The sequence below is a fragment of the Platalea leucorodia genome (genome assembly GCF_965183815.1).
Source record: "Platalea leucorodia genome assembly, chromosome: 8".
Taxonomy (NCBI): Eukaryota; Metazoa; Chordata; class Aves; order Pelecaniformes; family Threskiornithidae; genus Platalea; species Platalea leucorodia.
Window position 1 is genome coordinate 30,370,752 of NC_138830.1, and position 15,979 is coordinate 30,386,730.

General features: G+C 58.1%; 1 protein-coding gene across 18 annotated transcripts in view; it reads left to right on the top strand.

Annotated features, from left to right (window-relative positions):
- Positions 1-1,995: 1,995 nt before the first annotated feature.
- The window catches only part of KIF1A (kinesin family member 1A), a gene marked incomplete at both ends in the record, with an annotated part of 34,692 nt that continues 20,708 nt past the window's right edge, over positions 1,996-15,979 (top strand). For 8 of the 18 annotated variants that reach the window (XM_082320982.1, XM_082320983.1, XM_082320984.1 and 5 more), the window contains 16 exons: positions 1,996-2,101; positions 6,367-6,443; positions 6,548-6,727; positions 7,248-7,313; positions 7,507-7,685; positions 8,044-8,155; positions 8,542-8,619; positions 8,941-9,006; positions 9,305-9,322; positions 9,690-9,765; positions 9,880-9,958; positions 10,236-10,378; positions 12,253-12,386; positions 12,920-12,999; positions 13,338-13,413; positions 15,626-15,705. In XM_082320982.1, coding sequence (XP_082177108.1) covers positions 1,996-2,101; positions 6,367-6,443; positions 6,548-6,727; positions 7,248-7,313; positions 7,507-7,685; positions 8,044-8,155; positions 8,542-8,619; positions 8,941-9,006; positions 9,305-9,322; positions 9,690-9,765; positions 9,880-9,958; positions 10,236-10,378; positions 12,253-12,386; positions 12,920-12,999; positions 13,338-13,413; positions 15,626-15,705 — 1,550 coding nt within the window. Of the gene's footprint in view, positions 2,102-6,366; positions 6,444-6,547; positions 6,728-7,247; positions 7,314-7,506; positions 7,686-8,043; positions 8,156-8,541; positions 8,620-8,940; positions 9,007-9,304; positions 9,323-9,689; positions 9,766-9,879; positions 9,959-10,235; positions 10,406-12,177; positions 12,387-12,919; positions 13,000-13,337; positions 13,414-15,625; positions 15,706-15,979 lie in introns of all 18 variants that reach the window. The other 10 variants (XM_082320971.1, XM_082320985.1, XM_082320986.1 and 7 more) reach the window with 3 other exon arrangements.

The following is a 15,979-nucleotide window of genomic DNA, read 5'->3' on the forward strand; positions in this document are numbered from 1 at the left end:
GGCCTTGTGAGGACACAGCCCTTCTACCCAGGAATATATCCCATATTTTCATATATTTTCATCCCATATCCCATCCAAATATATCCCATATTTTCATGGGAAAACCAACTTTTTCATTCCCCCTTGGCAAGGAGTCCTGTTTAATTTTTCCTTTCTCCCCCATCTGAGAAAACAGCAGAGTGGGGAAGGCAGAGGCCCATTGGTATGCGGCAGCCCACTCGCTGCTGCAGGGACTCAGTGGTCTTAAACACCCACTTAAAATAATCCATGCTCAAGAAAGCCTGAGACCAAATGCTTGCACTTTGGAGCTGGTGGGATTTAAGGGTGCGATTGCTGGCTGAGTGCAGTGGGAGCTCCAGAGCTGTCCCAGTGGAGCGGTGAGAGGAGGGTTTGGGAACTCTAATGGGAGAAGATTTGTCCTCCTCCTGCTATCGGGGATGCAGGCTTGCTTTTAAAACAGGTGAAGCATTTTTGAAAGACAGTGCCGAGCTTAGAATACTTTCTGGCTGCAAATTTTTCCACTGCGCCATGAATATACCTGCCTTTGGGCAGAGCATACATTGGTTTTCCTTCCACCCCCTTTGGAATTAAACTGGAGCTGTCAAACCTCAGTTAGTTTTAAAGCCATCCCCTTCTCTTGGAACACTCCCATTCTGTGTATTTATTTTTTTCTTCTTTTTTTTCCCCTCCTTTTCCACAAATTCATTTCCACCATGGGAAAACCCATCTCGTGTTGAGGACCCGTCGTTTCTGCTCCACTTCCTTTGGGTCATGGTCTGTGTAACCAGAGCTGTGCCATTGCCCTCCTTCATCCCAGAGCAAGCATCCCACTGGCAAAGACCAGGCTCAAAATGCCCCAGTGCATTTGCAAACATCCTTGCAGGAGTCCTGCAGGCAGGAATTCCACAGGCAGGGATGCCGGAGGAGCTGGTGCCTGCCTGTGCTGTGGGGTGCTGAGCTCCTCTTCTGCTGGTAGGCTCAGCATGGGGACCCAGGGAGCAGGGGATGTGCAGGAGAGGGTATGGATGTTAGAAGGCAGGAATGGATTTTTCCAGGGCTGATCCTGAAGGACCTGGTGGTCAAGGGAAGGACCCCAGCATCCTTTGCTGGCCAACGCTAGTGTGGCTTAACTGGGGTTCAAGAAAGGTGGGACTGGCTGCAGAGAGCCTGAACACCAATGCTGGGATGAGTGGCTGCTCTGGGACATGTTAGCGAGTGGTTCGTTCCATCTTGTGAGGTTTGTAATTAATAATTTATTAGCAAAAAGAGTGGAAAAATTACTGTGACCTGGGAGCTTCAGCTCAGTGCGATTGCCACTGGCTTGCTGGCTGGTGCTGTTCCTGCTGACGCCGCGTTTCTGCTTTTGCTGGGAGCTGAATGAGAGGCAAATACCAGCAGTTGTGTTCAACAGCTGCCTCCTTTCTCGACAGGAATGCCATCATTTTCCTCCCCCCCTCCAACTGGTCCTGCTGCCCAGTCCCTGCTCTGCTGGGGCTGGAGCAGAGGCAGGAAGCTCAGGTGATGGGCAGGGGGTTGTGGACTTGCTTGCAAGTAAGGAACTACCTGCTCAGTGTTGTTGGCACCCCAGGATGGAAAAACTGCTCCTTGGGGTCATGCTGATGGTGCCTATGTGGCCCTGTCCCCTGCTGTGGGCACCCACCAAGTGATGTCGCAGGGTGATGGAGGCCCTGGGTGCTGCCCCAGGGTAAGGGCAGGGATGTCCCTTGGGACTGAGCAGGGGGTCCTGACCCGAGATAAAAGGGGGAGGTGGGAGAGGCAAAATGCAGGCAGATTGAGGGATGAAACAAAATATCATCTTTTGGGCAGAGGCAAACCAGCGGTCCTGGGAGGTTTTGTTGCACAGGCTCTCTGTTCATTTTTCCAGCACGGCTGTGAGATGGGGATTGGGATGCGAGCTTTCCTAACTCCCTTTTCTTCCCTCCTTGCAGGACAGCCACTGCTCACTGCTAGCAGGACCCACCTCCAGCCGGCACAATGGCGGGAGCATCTGTGAAGGTGGCGGTGCGTGTCCGGCCCTTCAACTCCCGGGAGATGAGCCGGGAATCTAAATGTATTATCCAGATGTCAGGAAGCACCACCAGTGAGTGCTGGCGTCAGGGGCAGAGGGGCTTGGGAAGGCTTTGGGTGCTGCCTGGGGAGAAGCACACGTGGTCCAGCTGCAGCGGCGAGCACTGGGCTGCTGGGATCTTTGATGTGGATGCCTGTAGCACCTGGCATCGTTTGGAGGAAGGAATGGGGGGGATGTCACCTTTCCCACATGGAAATGCAGTCCCGCTGTTGAAATGGCGGCGGCGGGATCTACGTGGTACCGAGCCCTCGGGTTTCGGTGGTACTGAATGGGGCAGCATCCCCTGGCAGGTGAAGGGGGAGGAAGAATCGGAAGAGCCTGGAAATGCCAGTGCGTGAATGTGGGGCTGAGGGTGCCCAGCCCACGGTTGCCTGTCAAAATGCGGAAGCTGTGCAAAGTTAAAGTCAAAATGGGCCGACGAGAGGCTCCCGACAGAACTGCCTGGCTGGGTACCGTGCACCGTGGCGTGCTGGGACCCATCCCTGCTTCAGCGAGGCTTGGAGCTGTGACACCAGCAGGATGGAGGGGTGGGAGTGGGGTTTGCTGAGGGAACCGTGTGCTCGGGGAAGAGGGATGTAGCGTGGGGGCTAGGGGCCAACTGTCCTGTTAGGAGCCCATCTGGCATTCGCCCCTCTTTACATAACAGCTGCTGGAAGTACGGGGTGGGAGAGGCAGCCGAATCCTTCCTCTTTAGTTCTGGAAGCCTCCAGATGGGACAGTGTCTAAAATAACTCCCTCCCTGCCTGCCTGCCTGCCCAGGGCTTCCTGCGTCACCAGCAGCGGTGGGTGAAACACCGGTGCCAGCCACCCACGTGAGGAGTGCTGTCGGGCTGCCGTGACAACCCTGGCAGGAGGGAGAGGAGGGCACACAAGGGTGCGGGGCGGCTCGGCTCTGTGAGCCCGTCGGGTCCCCCGCTCACCCTAGGCCTGGGGAGCAGGAATGGGGCGGTCCGTGGGGCAGCGTCTGCTGGTCTATGGCGTCCCGGGGTGGCTCTCCCTGCCAGGTTGCGCATTGATGCTTTGTCTGCCTGGGGTGCGGAGCTGCTCCCCCCACAGCAAGGAGGCCTTTCTGGCCTAGCAGGAGCTGCACATGTGCCCGGACCTGGGTTCAGGCAGGGGAGACATCCCTTCTGGCCCTGACGGGTGGGGGGGACCTGCCATGCCGCAGGCCCAGTCAAAAGCATCGAGCATCCCCCACCTCCGCCGCGGCTGTGTTTCCTCAGAGCGATCTGCCAGTGCCCATCCTGCTGCCCCCAGCCCTGCTGTCTGCATCCGCCCCAGGCCATGCCCCACACCCCTCGTCCCCCTGCCCACGCCGGGGAGGCCGGCAGGGCCAAAGGCAGCGCCCCAGCCAGCCCTTTGCTGACAGCGGGGTTTTTCTCTGTGAGTGGACAAACCGTCGGCTAATCCCCTCGGCTGGGGCGCTGCGGGACAGGCGCCAGGCAGGGGCTCTGCTTCCTGCTTCTCCTGCCGGCTGGGGGAGGCGGGGGTATGCCGGCAGTGCCGGCTGGCCCCCCGCAGAGCGGGACTGTCTCGGCCCCCTGGCTCATCGCAGAGAAGTCAAAAATAAATGTGTTTGGGGGGATAACAGCAAGTTTCCCCCTTCCCAGGATTATTTGCAGAGACCCCTGCACGTTCCAGGGCGGGGGAGATTGTTCTTCTGCCTAATTCATTAAGCCCCGTGGGGGGCAGAAGGGGCCAGGGGCCGGGGCGGGAAGGGGTCAGCTCTTCCCTGCCGTCCTTTTCCCCCCAAACTTACAGCTGCTGCCCGCTTGGCTTGCTGTGCTGCGGCTGCCTGTCTGCTGCCAACACTGCCGCTTTGTTCCCCTGGCGTCCCCCCTCTCCGCGCGGCCGCAGGGACCGGTCCGGGCACCAGCACCCGGGCCCCTCTCCTGGCAGCTCCCGCCAGGATGGTGAGGAAGGGACCCTGGCTTTCATCCTGCAAGGCCGTTAATATTCTGTGGCCAGAGCTGTGCCTCCATGGGCTTTAAAATACGGCAATTGTTTTCTCTCCTGTGGGTCTTGGGTTTTATCCTGCTTGGTACTTGCCCGCTTGCTACACTCTGCCATGCTGCTGTCTCTTCAGGGCGAAGATGAGGATCATCTCCAGATGTTTTCCTCCTTCTTCTCTTGTCTGTATGTCTGTCTCCATGCCCCCCCACCCCTTATTAATCCATTTTGGCCAGAGTATGAGTCTTTTTGCAGCAGCTTTGCAAAAGCCCTGGGATGCCTGGTCACAGGAGAGGAAAAAACTGACCAGTGTCATCCAGCCACGTGGGGGCAAATAAACGGGAATGAAAGGGTCATGGGGACAGCATTTCAGCTCAGGGACAGGAGACCCACTGCTCTCCATGTGCTCCCTTCTCTGCCATGTCTCGGTCTCTGGCCTGCTGGGCCAGCTGGGTGGCTGCAGCTGGGATGCCCAGAGCTGCTCGGTGCCATCCCCAGCTGCTCCTCCACCCCGTGCCCAGTGTGGGCTGGCACTGGGTTGCAGAACAGCTGCCTTGTGTGGCCCCATCCTGCCCGCTTCTGCTTTTGCACCTGTTGGACTCATTTTTTGGGAGGTGATGCTCCTGTTCGCTCCAGCAAGGGTCACCTCCGCATGGCAGAGGCAGCCCTGAGCTGAGAGTTGGGGGGCTGGGTGGCATGACAGAGCTGCCAGGTGAAGTCCAGGAGCCATTGGAGATGCTCCACCCGACTTCTTGCGTGGCCTCTGCACCTGTTTCTCTTTGCAATGGCCACTGACACGCCCTCAACACACTAACGAGGCACTGGCAGGGATGGGCAGCCCCCGTGGCTGCCCATGCTGCCCAGAAAGGCCTGGTGCTGTTTCGGTCTGGATCTCAGCAAGGACCTCCAAGTTCCCCTTCGCAGCTGTGGGATGGGCAGTTGCTATGGGGATGTCAATTCCCAGCCTTTCCTCCTGAGAGAACCACTCTGGTTTTGGTAATTAGTCTGCCAGGATGCAGGAGGCATCTGGAGCATCTGAGTCACGCTGCCTCCGGTGGGCAGGCAGGCAGGGAGCCAGTGCCTCGCCCCTCTTTGGTGCTGGAGTTGGGCTCCTGCCCACAGAGAGGGGCATCCAAGCAGCACTGTGCTGTGGTTTCGCGATTGGGGCTGGATCCTGACCCCACCTGCCTGCCTCACTGCCTTTGGGGGCAGGGATGGATGGGTCTCAGGCCAGAAGTGGTGGATCCCTCCCTGGGATAGAATCTGTCATAGCAATGGAGGAGGAATTTGGAGCAGAAAGCATCCATATCTGTAACGCCATGCACCAGGGCATCTGACTCCATGGGGAGAGGGCTGCACCATTCTTGGGGCTGCTTGGGAAGGTCCCAGCTTGAATCCCGAACAAGCCCTGGCTGAGCGCCGGCCCCAGAGCAGGGCAGGTTGGGGCTGCGATGGAGGGAGTTCCATCGGCCTTTGGTGCCATATGTCCTCCTCGTCTCCCGTGGTGGCAGGGAGCAGCTGGGAGCTGCAGGCATGGGAGCTGTGCTGCGCTGGCCCGCAAGGTCATTTCAATGTCACCTAACATGGCTGATGGCTGGATCTCGTGATTACCCCGCTGGTTTGGGTTTCTTCTGACGCATCTGTTGTTTCAGAAAAAAACCTGTCGTAAACGCTCTACGGGGGGGCGGGGGAGAGGGAAGTGTCGAGCAGGCAAGAGAAGTGATGCAGTCTCCAATTTCCATGGCAACGTCCTTTTCACTAGGGGATGGGAAAAAGCAGGCTCTTGTTTCCGCTGGCGGTGTGACACGAGGCATTAATCACCCTGCTGGGGCTGGGTATGCAAAAGAAAGGGCAGGGAAGGAGAGGCAGGAGCCAGAGGAGGCCTGGGGGAGCCCTGATGGGGCTGCGGCTGCTCTGACCCCATAGTCCGAACGCATGTAACTTTGGGCATGGCCCCCGAAGCTGTGGGGTGAAGGAAGGCTGTGATCCTCCTGTGCCGGTGCCAGGCTCCCATGGGCAGGTGCCAAAGAAGGAAGGAGCCTGAGGGAAGGAGCCATTTCCCCCACACCGTGCTGAGCAGGATGTTTGGGCAAGGCTCTGCCCTGCTCCCTGGGCTGGTGCAGGCTCTGCCAGCTGTGGCACTCACCCACTCTGTTGGGGTCTAGGGGGCTCTGGACCCATCTGCAGAGCTGGAGGGTCCCAGTCCTGCTTTCCAGGACTGATTCAGACTGAACCCCATCACCTTTCTCCCCTCATGAGCGGGATGTGGGTGGCAGGGGTACCACGGGTGGCTGGGTGGCCTCATGTTCCCATCTGTTTACCCCTAGCTATCCTGAACCCGAAGCAGCCCAAAGAGACACCAAAAAGCTTCAGTTTTGACTATTCCTACTGGTCCCACACCACGGTAAGTGGCAGGAGGCCTGAGCCTGTGTGGAGCACTGGGCTGGCCTGGGAAGAGGCAGGAGGACCTCCTTGCCAAATTTCTCCTTGTCCGCCTCCTATCTGCAGCCCGCAGACATCAACTATGCATCTCAGAAGCAAGTGTACCGGGACATCGGCGAGGAGATGTTGCAACACGCCTTTGAAGGCTATAACGTCTGCATCTTTGCCTACGGGCAGACGGGTGCTGGAAAGTCCTACACCATGATGGGGAAGCAGGAGAAGGATCAGCAAGGCATCATCCCGCAGGTACTCCCTGGTGAAAAGCTGCCTGTTGCCCTGGTCCCAGCAGGATACTTGAAGGAAAAGTGGAGTGGGGAGGGAAGAGGGGAGCCGGGCGGGAGCAGGGCCAGGCTTTGCCAAGGTCTGCCACAGCCCTGCTGCGGCAGTGAGCTGGCACGGCTCCGCCAGAGGGCAGGGCGACAAGGAGTGTCACGCTGGACTCCTCTGAGACTGGATGAATTACGGTCTGGCCACATGGGGCTGGTGTTCGTGAGCAGCAGTAGTCCAAGTGCTGAGACCCCACTGGCAATGCTTGCCTGAGAGCTGCTGTGTGCTGGCCCAGCAGAGTGCCAGGGGGGCTCTGGGGATGCTGAGCCCCCTATGTCAGCGGGGGGGGGGGGTGTTCTGCCAGCTCCCCAGAAGCCGTCCCAGCACTCAGGGGCTCTGGTTTTTGGGGTGAGAAGGTAGAAATCCCTGTGGCCTGGGTGCCCCGGGCAGGAGCATCCTGCTGGTGGGGGGCTGAGCAGCCTGGCTCTTCTCTCCACAGCTATGTGAGGACCTCTTCTCCCGCATCAACGACACAACGAATGACAACATGTCCTACTCCGTGGAGGTAGGCACCCCATTGCCTGCCTAATCTGGGTCCAGCCACCTATCCGGCTCTGCAAGCCATGCCAGTGTGCAGACCTCTCTTTGGGGGTGTCCTGTCCCTGGGTGTGGGGTGGGTGGGCAGGGCCTAATTCTGCCTACATGCTGAGTGTCCACATCCTGCTGGCCGCTAGCCCTGCCCTTGCCCTCTGCTCTAGGTGAGCTACATGGAGATATACTGCGAACGCGTGAGGGACCTCCTGAACCCCAAGAACAAGGGGAACCTGCGGGTGAGGGAGCATCCCCTTATGGGCCCATATGTTGAGGACCTTTCCAAGCTGGCCGTGACCTCCTACAACGACATCCAGGACCTCATGGACTCTGGGAACAAGGCCCGGTGAGTTGGGGGAGCAGGAGATGGCCAGGATTTGGAGAGCTTGAAGACATCTCCAGAAGGTCCTGCTTAACTTCCTTACTTTGCTGGTCTGGCTGCTCTGGAGGTGGCAGTCCCCTCCTGTCTGAGCATTGGGTACCCCCCAGTTATTTTCACCTTACCTCCTTCCTGCTCTCAAAACGCCCTGGAGCCAGCAGGAGAAAGCCTGGACTCTTGTACGTCTCCTCCCAGAGTCCTCTCCTGTCCTCCAAACTTGCCTTCCCATCATGTACCCTGTCCTGAAATGAACCCTGGCCACAGCATCAGCTGCTCCAGTGTCACCTGCAGAGTGTCATACCTCCCTGTCCTACTCTCCCTGCAGCACAGTGGCTGCCACCAACATGAATGAGACCAGCAGCCGCTCCCACGCTGTGTTCAACATCATCTTCACGCAGAAGCGGCATGATGCTGAGACGGACATCACCACTGAGAAGGTAAGAGCAGAGCCTGGGCAACTTGGGGGAACGCACATGGACCCGGGAAGGGCTTCATGTGCTATCGACAGCACTTGGGACAAGCTGTTGCGGCCTGATGGAGGGTTGAAACAGGATGGCAATAAGTCCAAGGCACATGCTGGGCTCACAGTCCCTCGAGGGACCGGTCCCTAGACAGGATATTTGGCAGTTGGTGCCCTCCAGCTCTGCCTGTAAGGATGTTAGCCCTACCCCTGGCCAAATCCCGGTGAGGATGACCCCACAGAGCCCACCTCTGCCTTCAGAGCAATGTCACCTTGCAAGAGGTCTTTGCTCGCTCCTCAGCTCTGTGCCAGGGCCCAGTTTGCTGTGCCTGCTGGGCCTGACAGCCTCATCTCTGTCTTCAGGTCAGCAAAATAAGCTTGGTGGACCTGGCAGGGAGCGAGCGAGCCGACTCCACTGGTGCGAAGGGCACAAGACTAAAGGTAAGAGCTGGCGTGAGGTCCCCTTCTGCCGGCGGGGATGCTGCGTCCTGCCCCCTCATCCCCAGCTGTAACATCTCCTTTCCTTGCCGGGTTCCTTGCCCGCTACGCTGCCAAAATCCTTGGCAGGGTTTTGTTTGAAAGCTGCCCAGTGCCAGTTCCACTGAGGTCCATGAGTCCCAGCTGGGAGGTGCTGGTTACCCAGTAAGACCAGCTGCTCTTTGCCCACCCTGTACTGGGACTTCCCCATCCTCTTGGTGCACCGGGCTTTAGCGCTGCTCTGAAATGGGGCCTGAGCATCTGGGCTTTTTCTCTCTCCACCAGGAAGGAGCAAACATCAACAAGTCCTTGACCACGCTGGGGAAAGTCATCTCTGCCCTGGCTGAAATGGTAGGTAGCCAGAGTGCAGATGAGCGGTGGCACTGTAGGGGAATGGGCTCAGCTTAGCAGGGATGGGATCAGCTCCGAGGGGTGGAGCATCCCAGCTCCGAGGGATGGAGGATCCCAGCTCTGAGGGATGGGCAGGTACATCCCAAGCTGTCCCCAGGGCTGGGATGAGCTGGGCTGGTGAGGCTGCCATCTCCCTGGGGACCTGTGCCTGCTGCTCTCTGCTTGGGGAATGGGGAGCTGTGGTGGGTGCCGAGGCGGGGTGCAGCTCACTTAAACCGTCTCTCTACTTTCTTTGCAGGATTCGGGGCCAAACAAGGTAGGTGCCCTGGCTGGGCTGGGGAAGGGGGGGTTGGTTTTTAGCACAGGTGGGTAGGAGTGGGTTGCAGGGTGGTTTGGGCGTGAGGCTCTGGCTGGATTCAAGCCACACTTCTCTGGGGGCTGGCAGAGCCCTCAGCATCCTCATCACCCTCCTCACCCTGTGGCTCTTGGTACCCAGCATTAAACACGCAGTCTGGCCCAGGCAGGGCATTTCACAGGCAGGACCTGTGGAGCTGAGCAGAGCTGCCTGAGATTGCGGTGGCTGGCAGAGCCATCCTTCTCCGAGTTCCCATGGCTGGCTGTCACCTCCCTTTTGAAGCGAGCTGGCAGCCTGACAGCCCTTCCCTCTACTCTCCATCCCCTAGAATAAAAAGAAGAAGAAGACGGATTTCATCCCCTACCGGGACTCGGTGCTGACCTGGCTGCTGCGGGAGAACCTGGGTGAGGATACGGGTGGGAGGTATGGGCTCGGCAGCGGGCACAGCTGCCGATTGGAGGGTGACGGCTGGCACGGGGACCAGCATCTCCCTGATGCAAGTGTATCTCTCTGGGCAGGGGGTAACTCCAGGACAGCCATGGTTGCTGCGCTCAGTCCTGCCGACATCAACTACGATGAGACCCTCAGCACCCTCAGGTAGGAAGAAGATCTCTCGTCCCCTCACAATAGGCAAGGGCAGGGGAGGTCTCTGAAACCCAGGCACTGCCACGTGCTCTCCTCACCTCTGTTGCAACCCTGGCTGGGGGGGTGCTGTGGGGGGACCCTGCCACCTCAGACAAGAGGCCAAAGTATTGTCCTGGCGCTGGGATCCTCTGAAGGATCTCTTGCTGGAGGGGCTCGGCAGCACTCCTGCTTGCCCAGTAGCTGGGCGTTTGCCCCCCCCACTGTTGCTCAGGGCTCTGCCCTTCCCTAGGTACGCCGACCGTGCCAAGCAGATCCGCTGCAATGCCGTCATCAATGAGGACCCCAACAACAAGCTCATCCGGGAGCTGAAGGATGAGGTGGCACGCCTGCGTGACCTTCTCTACGCCCAGGGCCTTGGGGACATCATTGACAGTAGGTACCACCCAGTGCTCTCTGGCAGTGGCTCCAGGCAGAGGCTGGCTGGAGTCCCCCCTGCCTGCAGGGCTGGTGTCCCTGCTGCTGCCCTGCATCCTGCTCTGCCGGCCATGTGGCAGCATCACGCTGCTGAAGCGTGGTTGGGACACCTCCGGCGAGCCCCTGCACGTGCGTTCACAAACCCCAGCCCACTCCCTTAAGCAGGAGGATCTGCTTTACACCCAGCAGACCTCCCCTTCTCCTCCTCCACCTCCCGTCTTCAGCATCTCGCACCTGGCAGAGGTGCCAGGAAGATGTTCCTGGGGCTGCGCCCACCCGTAGCCTCTCCTCTGTGTGCTGTTGGAAATCCTACTGAGATGAATCCACTCTTGTTTTGTTCTCTCTGTCTTACCCCCGGCTCCCTGCCCTCTCTCTCTCTCTTAGCCCATCCTGCTGCGGGAGGATCCAAATGTGTGTATTCCCCATCACTGGTACTCTCTGTTGCTTCACAGCTTTTGGGAGGCGTAGGCTGCGCCCAGGGGCACCTGTGCAGCATGGGGAAGGGCTCCCGTAGCTGGCCCCAGCTGATGGAGAGGTGCTTGCCCACAGGCTGGCCATCCCCAGGGAGCTGGCAAAGGGGACAGTGGCAGAGTTGTGGTTAGCACCTGGGCTTGGGATAGCACTCGGAGGGACCAGTGTCCTCCCCCTTTGCTGTGCCAAGGGCCCGATCCCCATGGGGACTCCTTCCTCCATGCTGTCATGATGTTTCCTGTCGCTGCTGCTGCTGCTGCTGCTTCTGCTGGCGCTGGGGACTGGAGCCCGGCACGGTGCTTGGGCGGGCTGGCACCCTGATGGAGGTGTGTGTGGTGATGGCTAGGAGGTTTTTGCCTGTGGATATGCACTATTGCCCCATCCCTCCTGGGCCAGGCAGTGCAGCCAGGCTGTGGCGAGCCCGCTGAGGAGATGGGGACGTGGCCTGACCCCTTCTGGCTTGGCTTCCCCAGACGCGGGCGGATGGAGATGGGTGACTAATGCTGCACCCGCTAACCTGTGCCCTGCCCACCTCTAGCACAGTGCACTGAGCCCCTGTGACTTCTTGGGGCTGGAGGAGCATCTCTGATACCTGGGTCCCTTCACCGCGGGGTCCGGTGGCAGCTGACGCTTGGGGTGCCGGCAGGCAAGCACTGCTACGGGCATGTTGTCACCCTGCCCTCACTTTGTTCTCTCTTTGGCTGCTTGACCCAGGCTCTGCTCCAGTGGGCCAGGTGCTTGGGGTCTGCCAGCAAGGGGATCCCACGGCTTCTCCTGTTCCGCCTCCCCGACCCTTTTGTAGGGCAGAGGGCCACTGCCTCTCCTCCCCTTCCCTTCTCATTCTCTGCCCCCAGATCCAGCTAATCTGGGGCAGCTGGGCAGGGTAAACCACCCAGGCTGTGTCAGTGGGGGAGGATGACAGGGGCAGCGGCACACTCTTGGGGAGGATGGTTGATCCCAGACCTGATGGCTGCAGGATCTGGTGTTGCAAAAAAGCATCCCCGGGTGCCCGGGAAGGCTCCAGGGCTATTCCCACAGCTGCTTCCCAAAACAGCCCTGTGTTCCTGGGGGGCTGCGTGGACTGGGGGAGAGATGCACTTGCACTTGCCCTGCTGCTGCCTGTGCTGCTGTGCTGTCGCCTGTGCCTTTCCTTGTAATTCCTGTCTTTCTTCTTGCCACACCTGGCCACTCTTTTATTTTTCCCAACAGTTTTTCTTGTCTCTATCTCTTTCTCTCTTCCTGTCCGTGTGTCTTTCCCTGGCCCATCCCTCCTTCCCTGCCGATAGATGTGTCCGACTTTGAGAACAATAATGATGCTAGAGGGGCAGAGCTGAGTCACCGCCATGACAATCTCTCCACAGTGACCAATGCCATCGCTGGGATCAGCCCCTCTTCCTCCCTGTCGGCCTTGTCCAGCCGTGCCGCCTCTGTCGCCAGCCTCCACGAGCGCATCATGTTTGCTCCAGGCAGTGAAGAGGCAATCGAAAGGCTCAAGGTAAGAGGCCAGCGTCCGGCAGGATGGAGGGCTCAGCTCAACGCTCTTGCACCGAGGCTTGCGGAGTGGGCTTGGTATTTCCTGGAAACCCATTATGGGTTGTGCTCATGGGAAGTGATGCTTGGGCACACTCTTGCAGAGCGGACAGACTCAGAGCTGCCCAGTGCTCTGGACTGCTGGACGGGAGACAGTTTGGTGTGATAGGGTCCACCTGGTGCTGCCATCCTCCCCATGGGGTGACTGCTGCCTTTGCCCTGTGGGATGAGCGCTCCTGGCTCAGGATGGGTGCTCCCAGCTCAGCATGGCGCAGGAGCAGGTTGGCAGCAAGGGGATGGAGAGGCTGGTCTTCGTGCTTGACTCTTTGAAGATGAGGATGATGGAAAGATGTGGGTGAAATGCTGCCACGGCTCATTTAAACCAGCCTGAAACTGTGACTAGTGTCCTGCTGTGGCATGCTGGGCAGAGCCTGGCAGACCGGGCAGGTCTGCTGCCCTTAGGACGCACTAACCCCCTGCTAACCCCATGCTTGCCAGGAAACGGAGAAGATCATTGCGGAGCTGAATGAGACATGGGAGGAGAAGCTGCGGAGGACGGAAGCAATCCGGATGGAGAGGTGGGTGGGTTGGGGTGGGATGGGATGGTACGGGGTGGGGTTCCCCAGGCATCTCCCCTCCTCTGCACTTTGCCTACAGCAGTTCAGTTTGTGGGGCAGCTGGGCAATTTGACTGTCCAGCTGTATCCTGGCTGCTTGCCAGGCACCTCAGTGCCTACCACATTAGCCTGCACGGACATGGTCTGCTCTGAGAAACTCTCCTGAGGCAGAGAGAGAGCTGAAGCAAGCCCTACAGCTGTGATTCGTGGGGCAAACCCATGGACTCAGGTCCTGTCCTGGGCTTGTCTAGTGCAGACTCATGGGGCTTTGACAGGCTCTTCTTTCCCTTGCTCCTTCAGGGAAGCATTGCTGGCCGAAATGGGGGTGGCCATGAGGGAGGACGGAGGCACCTTGGGTGTTTTCTCTCCTAAAAAGGTAGGATCATCTTATTCTCTTCTTCCTGGCAAACAAGGGCTGGTTTGTACCCCCACAGCTCCCTTCTGACCTGCCCTGTCACTGCCAGCCAGCCCCAAATATTTCACTAGCCTTTTCTTGGCTCTGAAACCTATGGGGTAGATCCCAGTGTTGACCCTACTGGGTACGAACATCAGTAGAAACACGTGGCTGAATGTCCAGCCCCCATTGCCTGAATGCTGTCCCCATTCAGGTTGGGCTTTGCTGATGATCGCTGTGTTGGACTTCAGTGTCAGCTTATAAAAATCCATACTTTGGGGTATTTGAAATTGCTGCCCCTGAAACCGGCAAGTCCTCGCTGAGAAATGTGGGTGCGGAAACATTCCATACTCCTTATAGCTTGTAGCATCCTGGAAAGTATTTTCTAAGAAAATACTGGCTGTGCCCCAAAGAGTTTGTGTGCCAGCGAACCCTGCCAACCAACAGTTACAGCACATTGCTGCCCCTTGCTTGTCTGTATAACCATCATGGTAGTGACATCCAGCTTACAGTCCCAACCCTGTGAAGTGTGCAGAGCAGCACGGGCTGCCGAGATGCAGGCACATGTGGGTAGGACCAGGACGCGCTGACTCAGCTTTCCTGCCGCACTGAGGGATGCTCTTGAGAGCTGCCCTGAAAGCTGATGCTGGTTGGCTTGGCCAAACGTCTTAGTAGGTGCATGTGTCCTCAGCTGAGTTGGTGGCATTTGGTGATGAAAGCTCCAGGACCTTCCCCTTGTGTGCCTTGGCATTGCTCTAAGGACAAATTTCTACACCATTGTCTTTGTTTCTCATTCTTGCCTCAGCTGCTGCCTGTTAGGACCCCAGACGTTTGTGTAGAAAGTGTGGGGGTTTATTTCCCAAAGCAGTTTGGTCTTGGAGGTGGGGCATTGCTGTGGTGGTCTTGGTGCCTCCTTGCTCTTCAGCAAGGTGGGTGGAAACTTCTCTGACTTCTCCAGTGGCTGGCAAGGAAAGTTAGTGTTGATAGCATGCAAAATATAATTTTGTTAAGGGCAAAAGGACTTCATTGTCCTGCTGTATGCCATCGCTGGGGTGCTTGTCTCCAAGGAGCTCAGTGCAAGGTAGAGCATCTGCCTTCTACTAGTCAGCCTTGCAAATCTGGAAAAAAACTGCAAGCTGAAGGAGTGTCAGACCCTGGGGCTATGTGTCTGCCTAGAGGAGCCTGAAGTTAAATGTTAAGGCCATCTTATTCCTGCCAGCCACCATGGAGAAGAGCCTGCATTTCCCTTGACCTCTAGCTCTCCTGCACTATTTGGAGTGAGTCTCTCCTATCAGCCAGGGCTCGTAGCACTGTTGTGATGGGGAAACCTCTGCATGCTGGGTGTCAGCAGGCTGGTAAGATGTTTCTTGTGGTCTCTCTTATTTCTGGGAAACTCAGAACTTCACCTACTGATACTTCTGGGACTTTGCCTGTTGCCTGAAGGTGCAATCACAGCAGCTTGCGATGGGGTGAGATAAGCTAGCTGCAGCTGGAGAGGTCTGTGGCCAGGGGAGAAACTTCCCTCTTGTCAAGAACAAAGTGGTTTGTGACCCAAGGGAAGAAAGTGATGGGAGGGAACTGTTAGGGAGGAGACCAGGGAGTGAAATTCAGCCTGGAGATACAACTTCAGGTCTCCACTACCTCTGGTCTGGGACCTGCTCTTTTAAGTGCTTTATCTGCCCTTGTACAGTCAGTGGAGGAAAACGGGCACTTTTAGTTTCTCTCATCCTAAACCAGCTGCTGCATGGGACATGTCTCTGCCTCAGATACACTGTCTGCAGCGGAGGGGAGTGATGGTGAGGCAAGGACCCGTGCACACGCGGTGCAGGCGAGCAGGGACCCACCCCAGGAGACACTAAGCCATATCAGGGACTCCCCATGGGAAGTGTTCAGCTCCATGTTGGGCCTGTTTGCAACACAAATTTTCAAAGGCAGCTGGGGGAAGGGTGCTCAGGGCTCAGCGCTTTGAGGAGGAAAGCAAGGAGGCAGGCCCTCCTCATCCTGGCTGCTCAGTTCTCTGCAGTCCCCTTGAAAAGTACCTGCCTGGGCATGTTGTCCTGGAGCTACGGAGGGCAGGAGAGCCCGTGCTGGGGGCAGCCTGAGGTGCTGCTGAATTCCCACCTCCCTTAGGAGCATCCCTCAGTGCCCAGGTAGATGGGGCACACCAGGGTGACTCCTTGTTCGTCTCTCCCAGACGCCCCACTTGGTCAACCTGAACGAGGACCCGCTCATGTCTGAGTGTCTTCTCTACTACATCAAGGACGGCATAACAAGGTGAGGGCCAGGTCCCATGGAGCGGTGGGAGCCTAGCCCATATCTCAGTGCCTGACTTGCCCAGGTGGGCAGTGGGGTGACAGCTGTCCCTGGGCTGGGCGCTGTTCCCGGGGCATCCCTAAAGTGCCATATCTGTGTGGGAAAAATGTCTTTGCCTGGCAATCTTGTTAGGGATGTTGGTCCTGCTGTGCACCAAGGATGGCTCCTGTCAGCCCCAAGGATGGTTTTGGGGGGAGGCCCAGGGAGGGGCTGCTTTGAGGAAGGATTGAGCTGG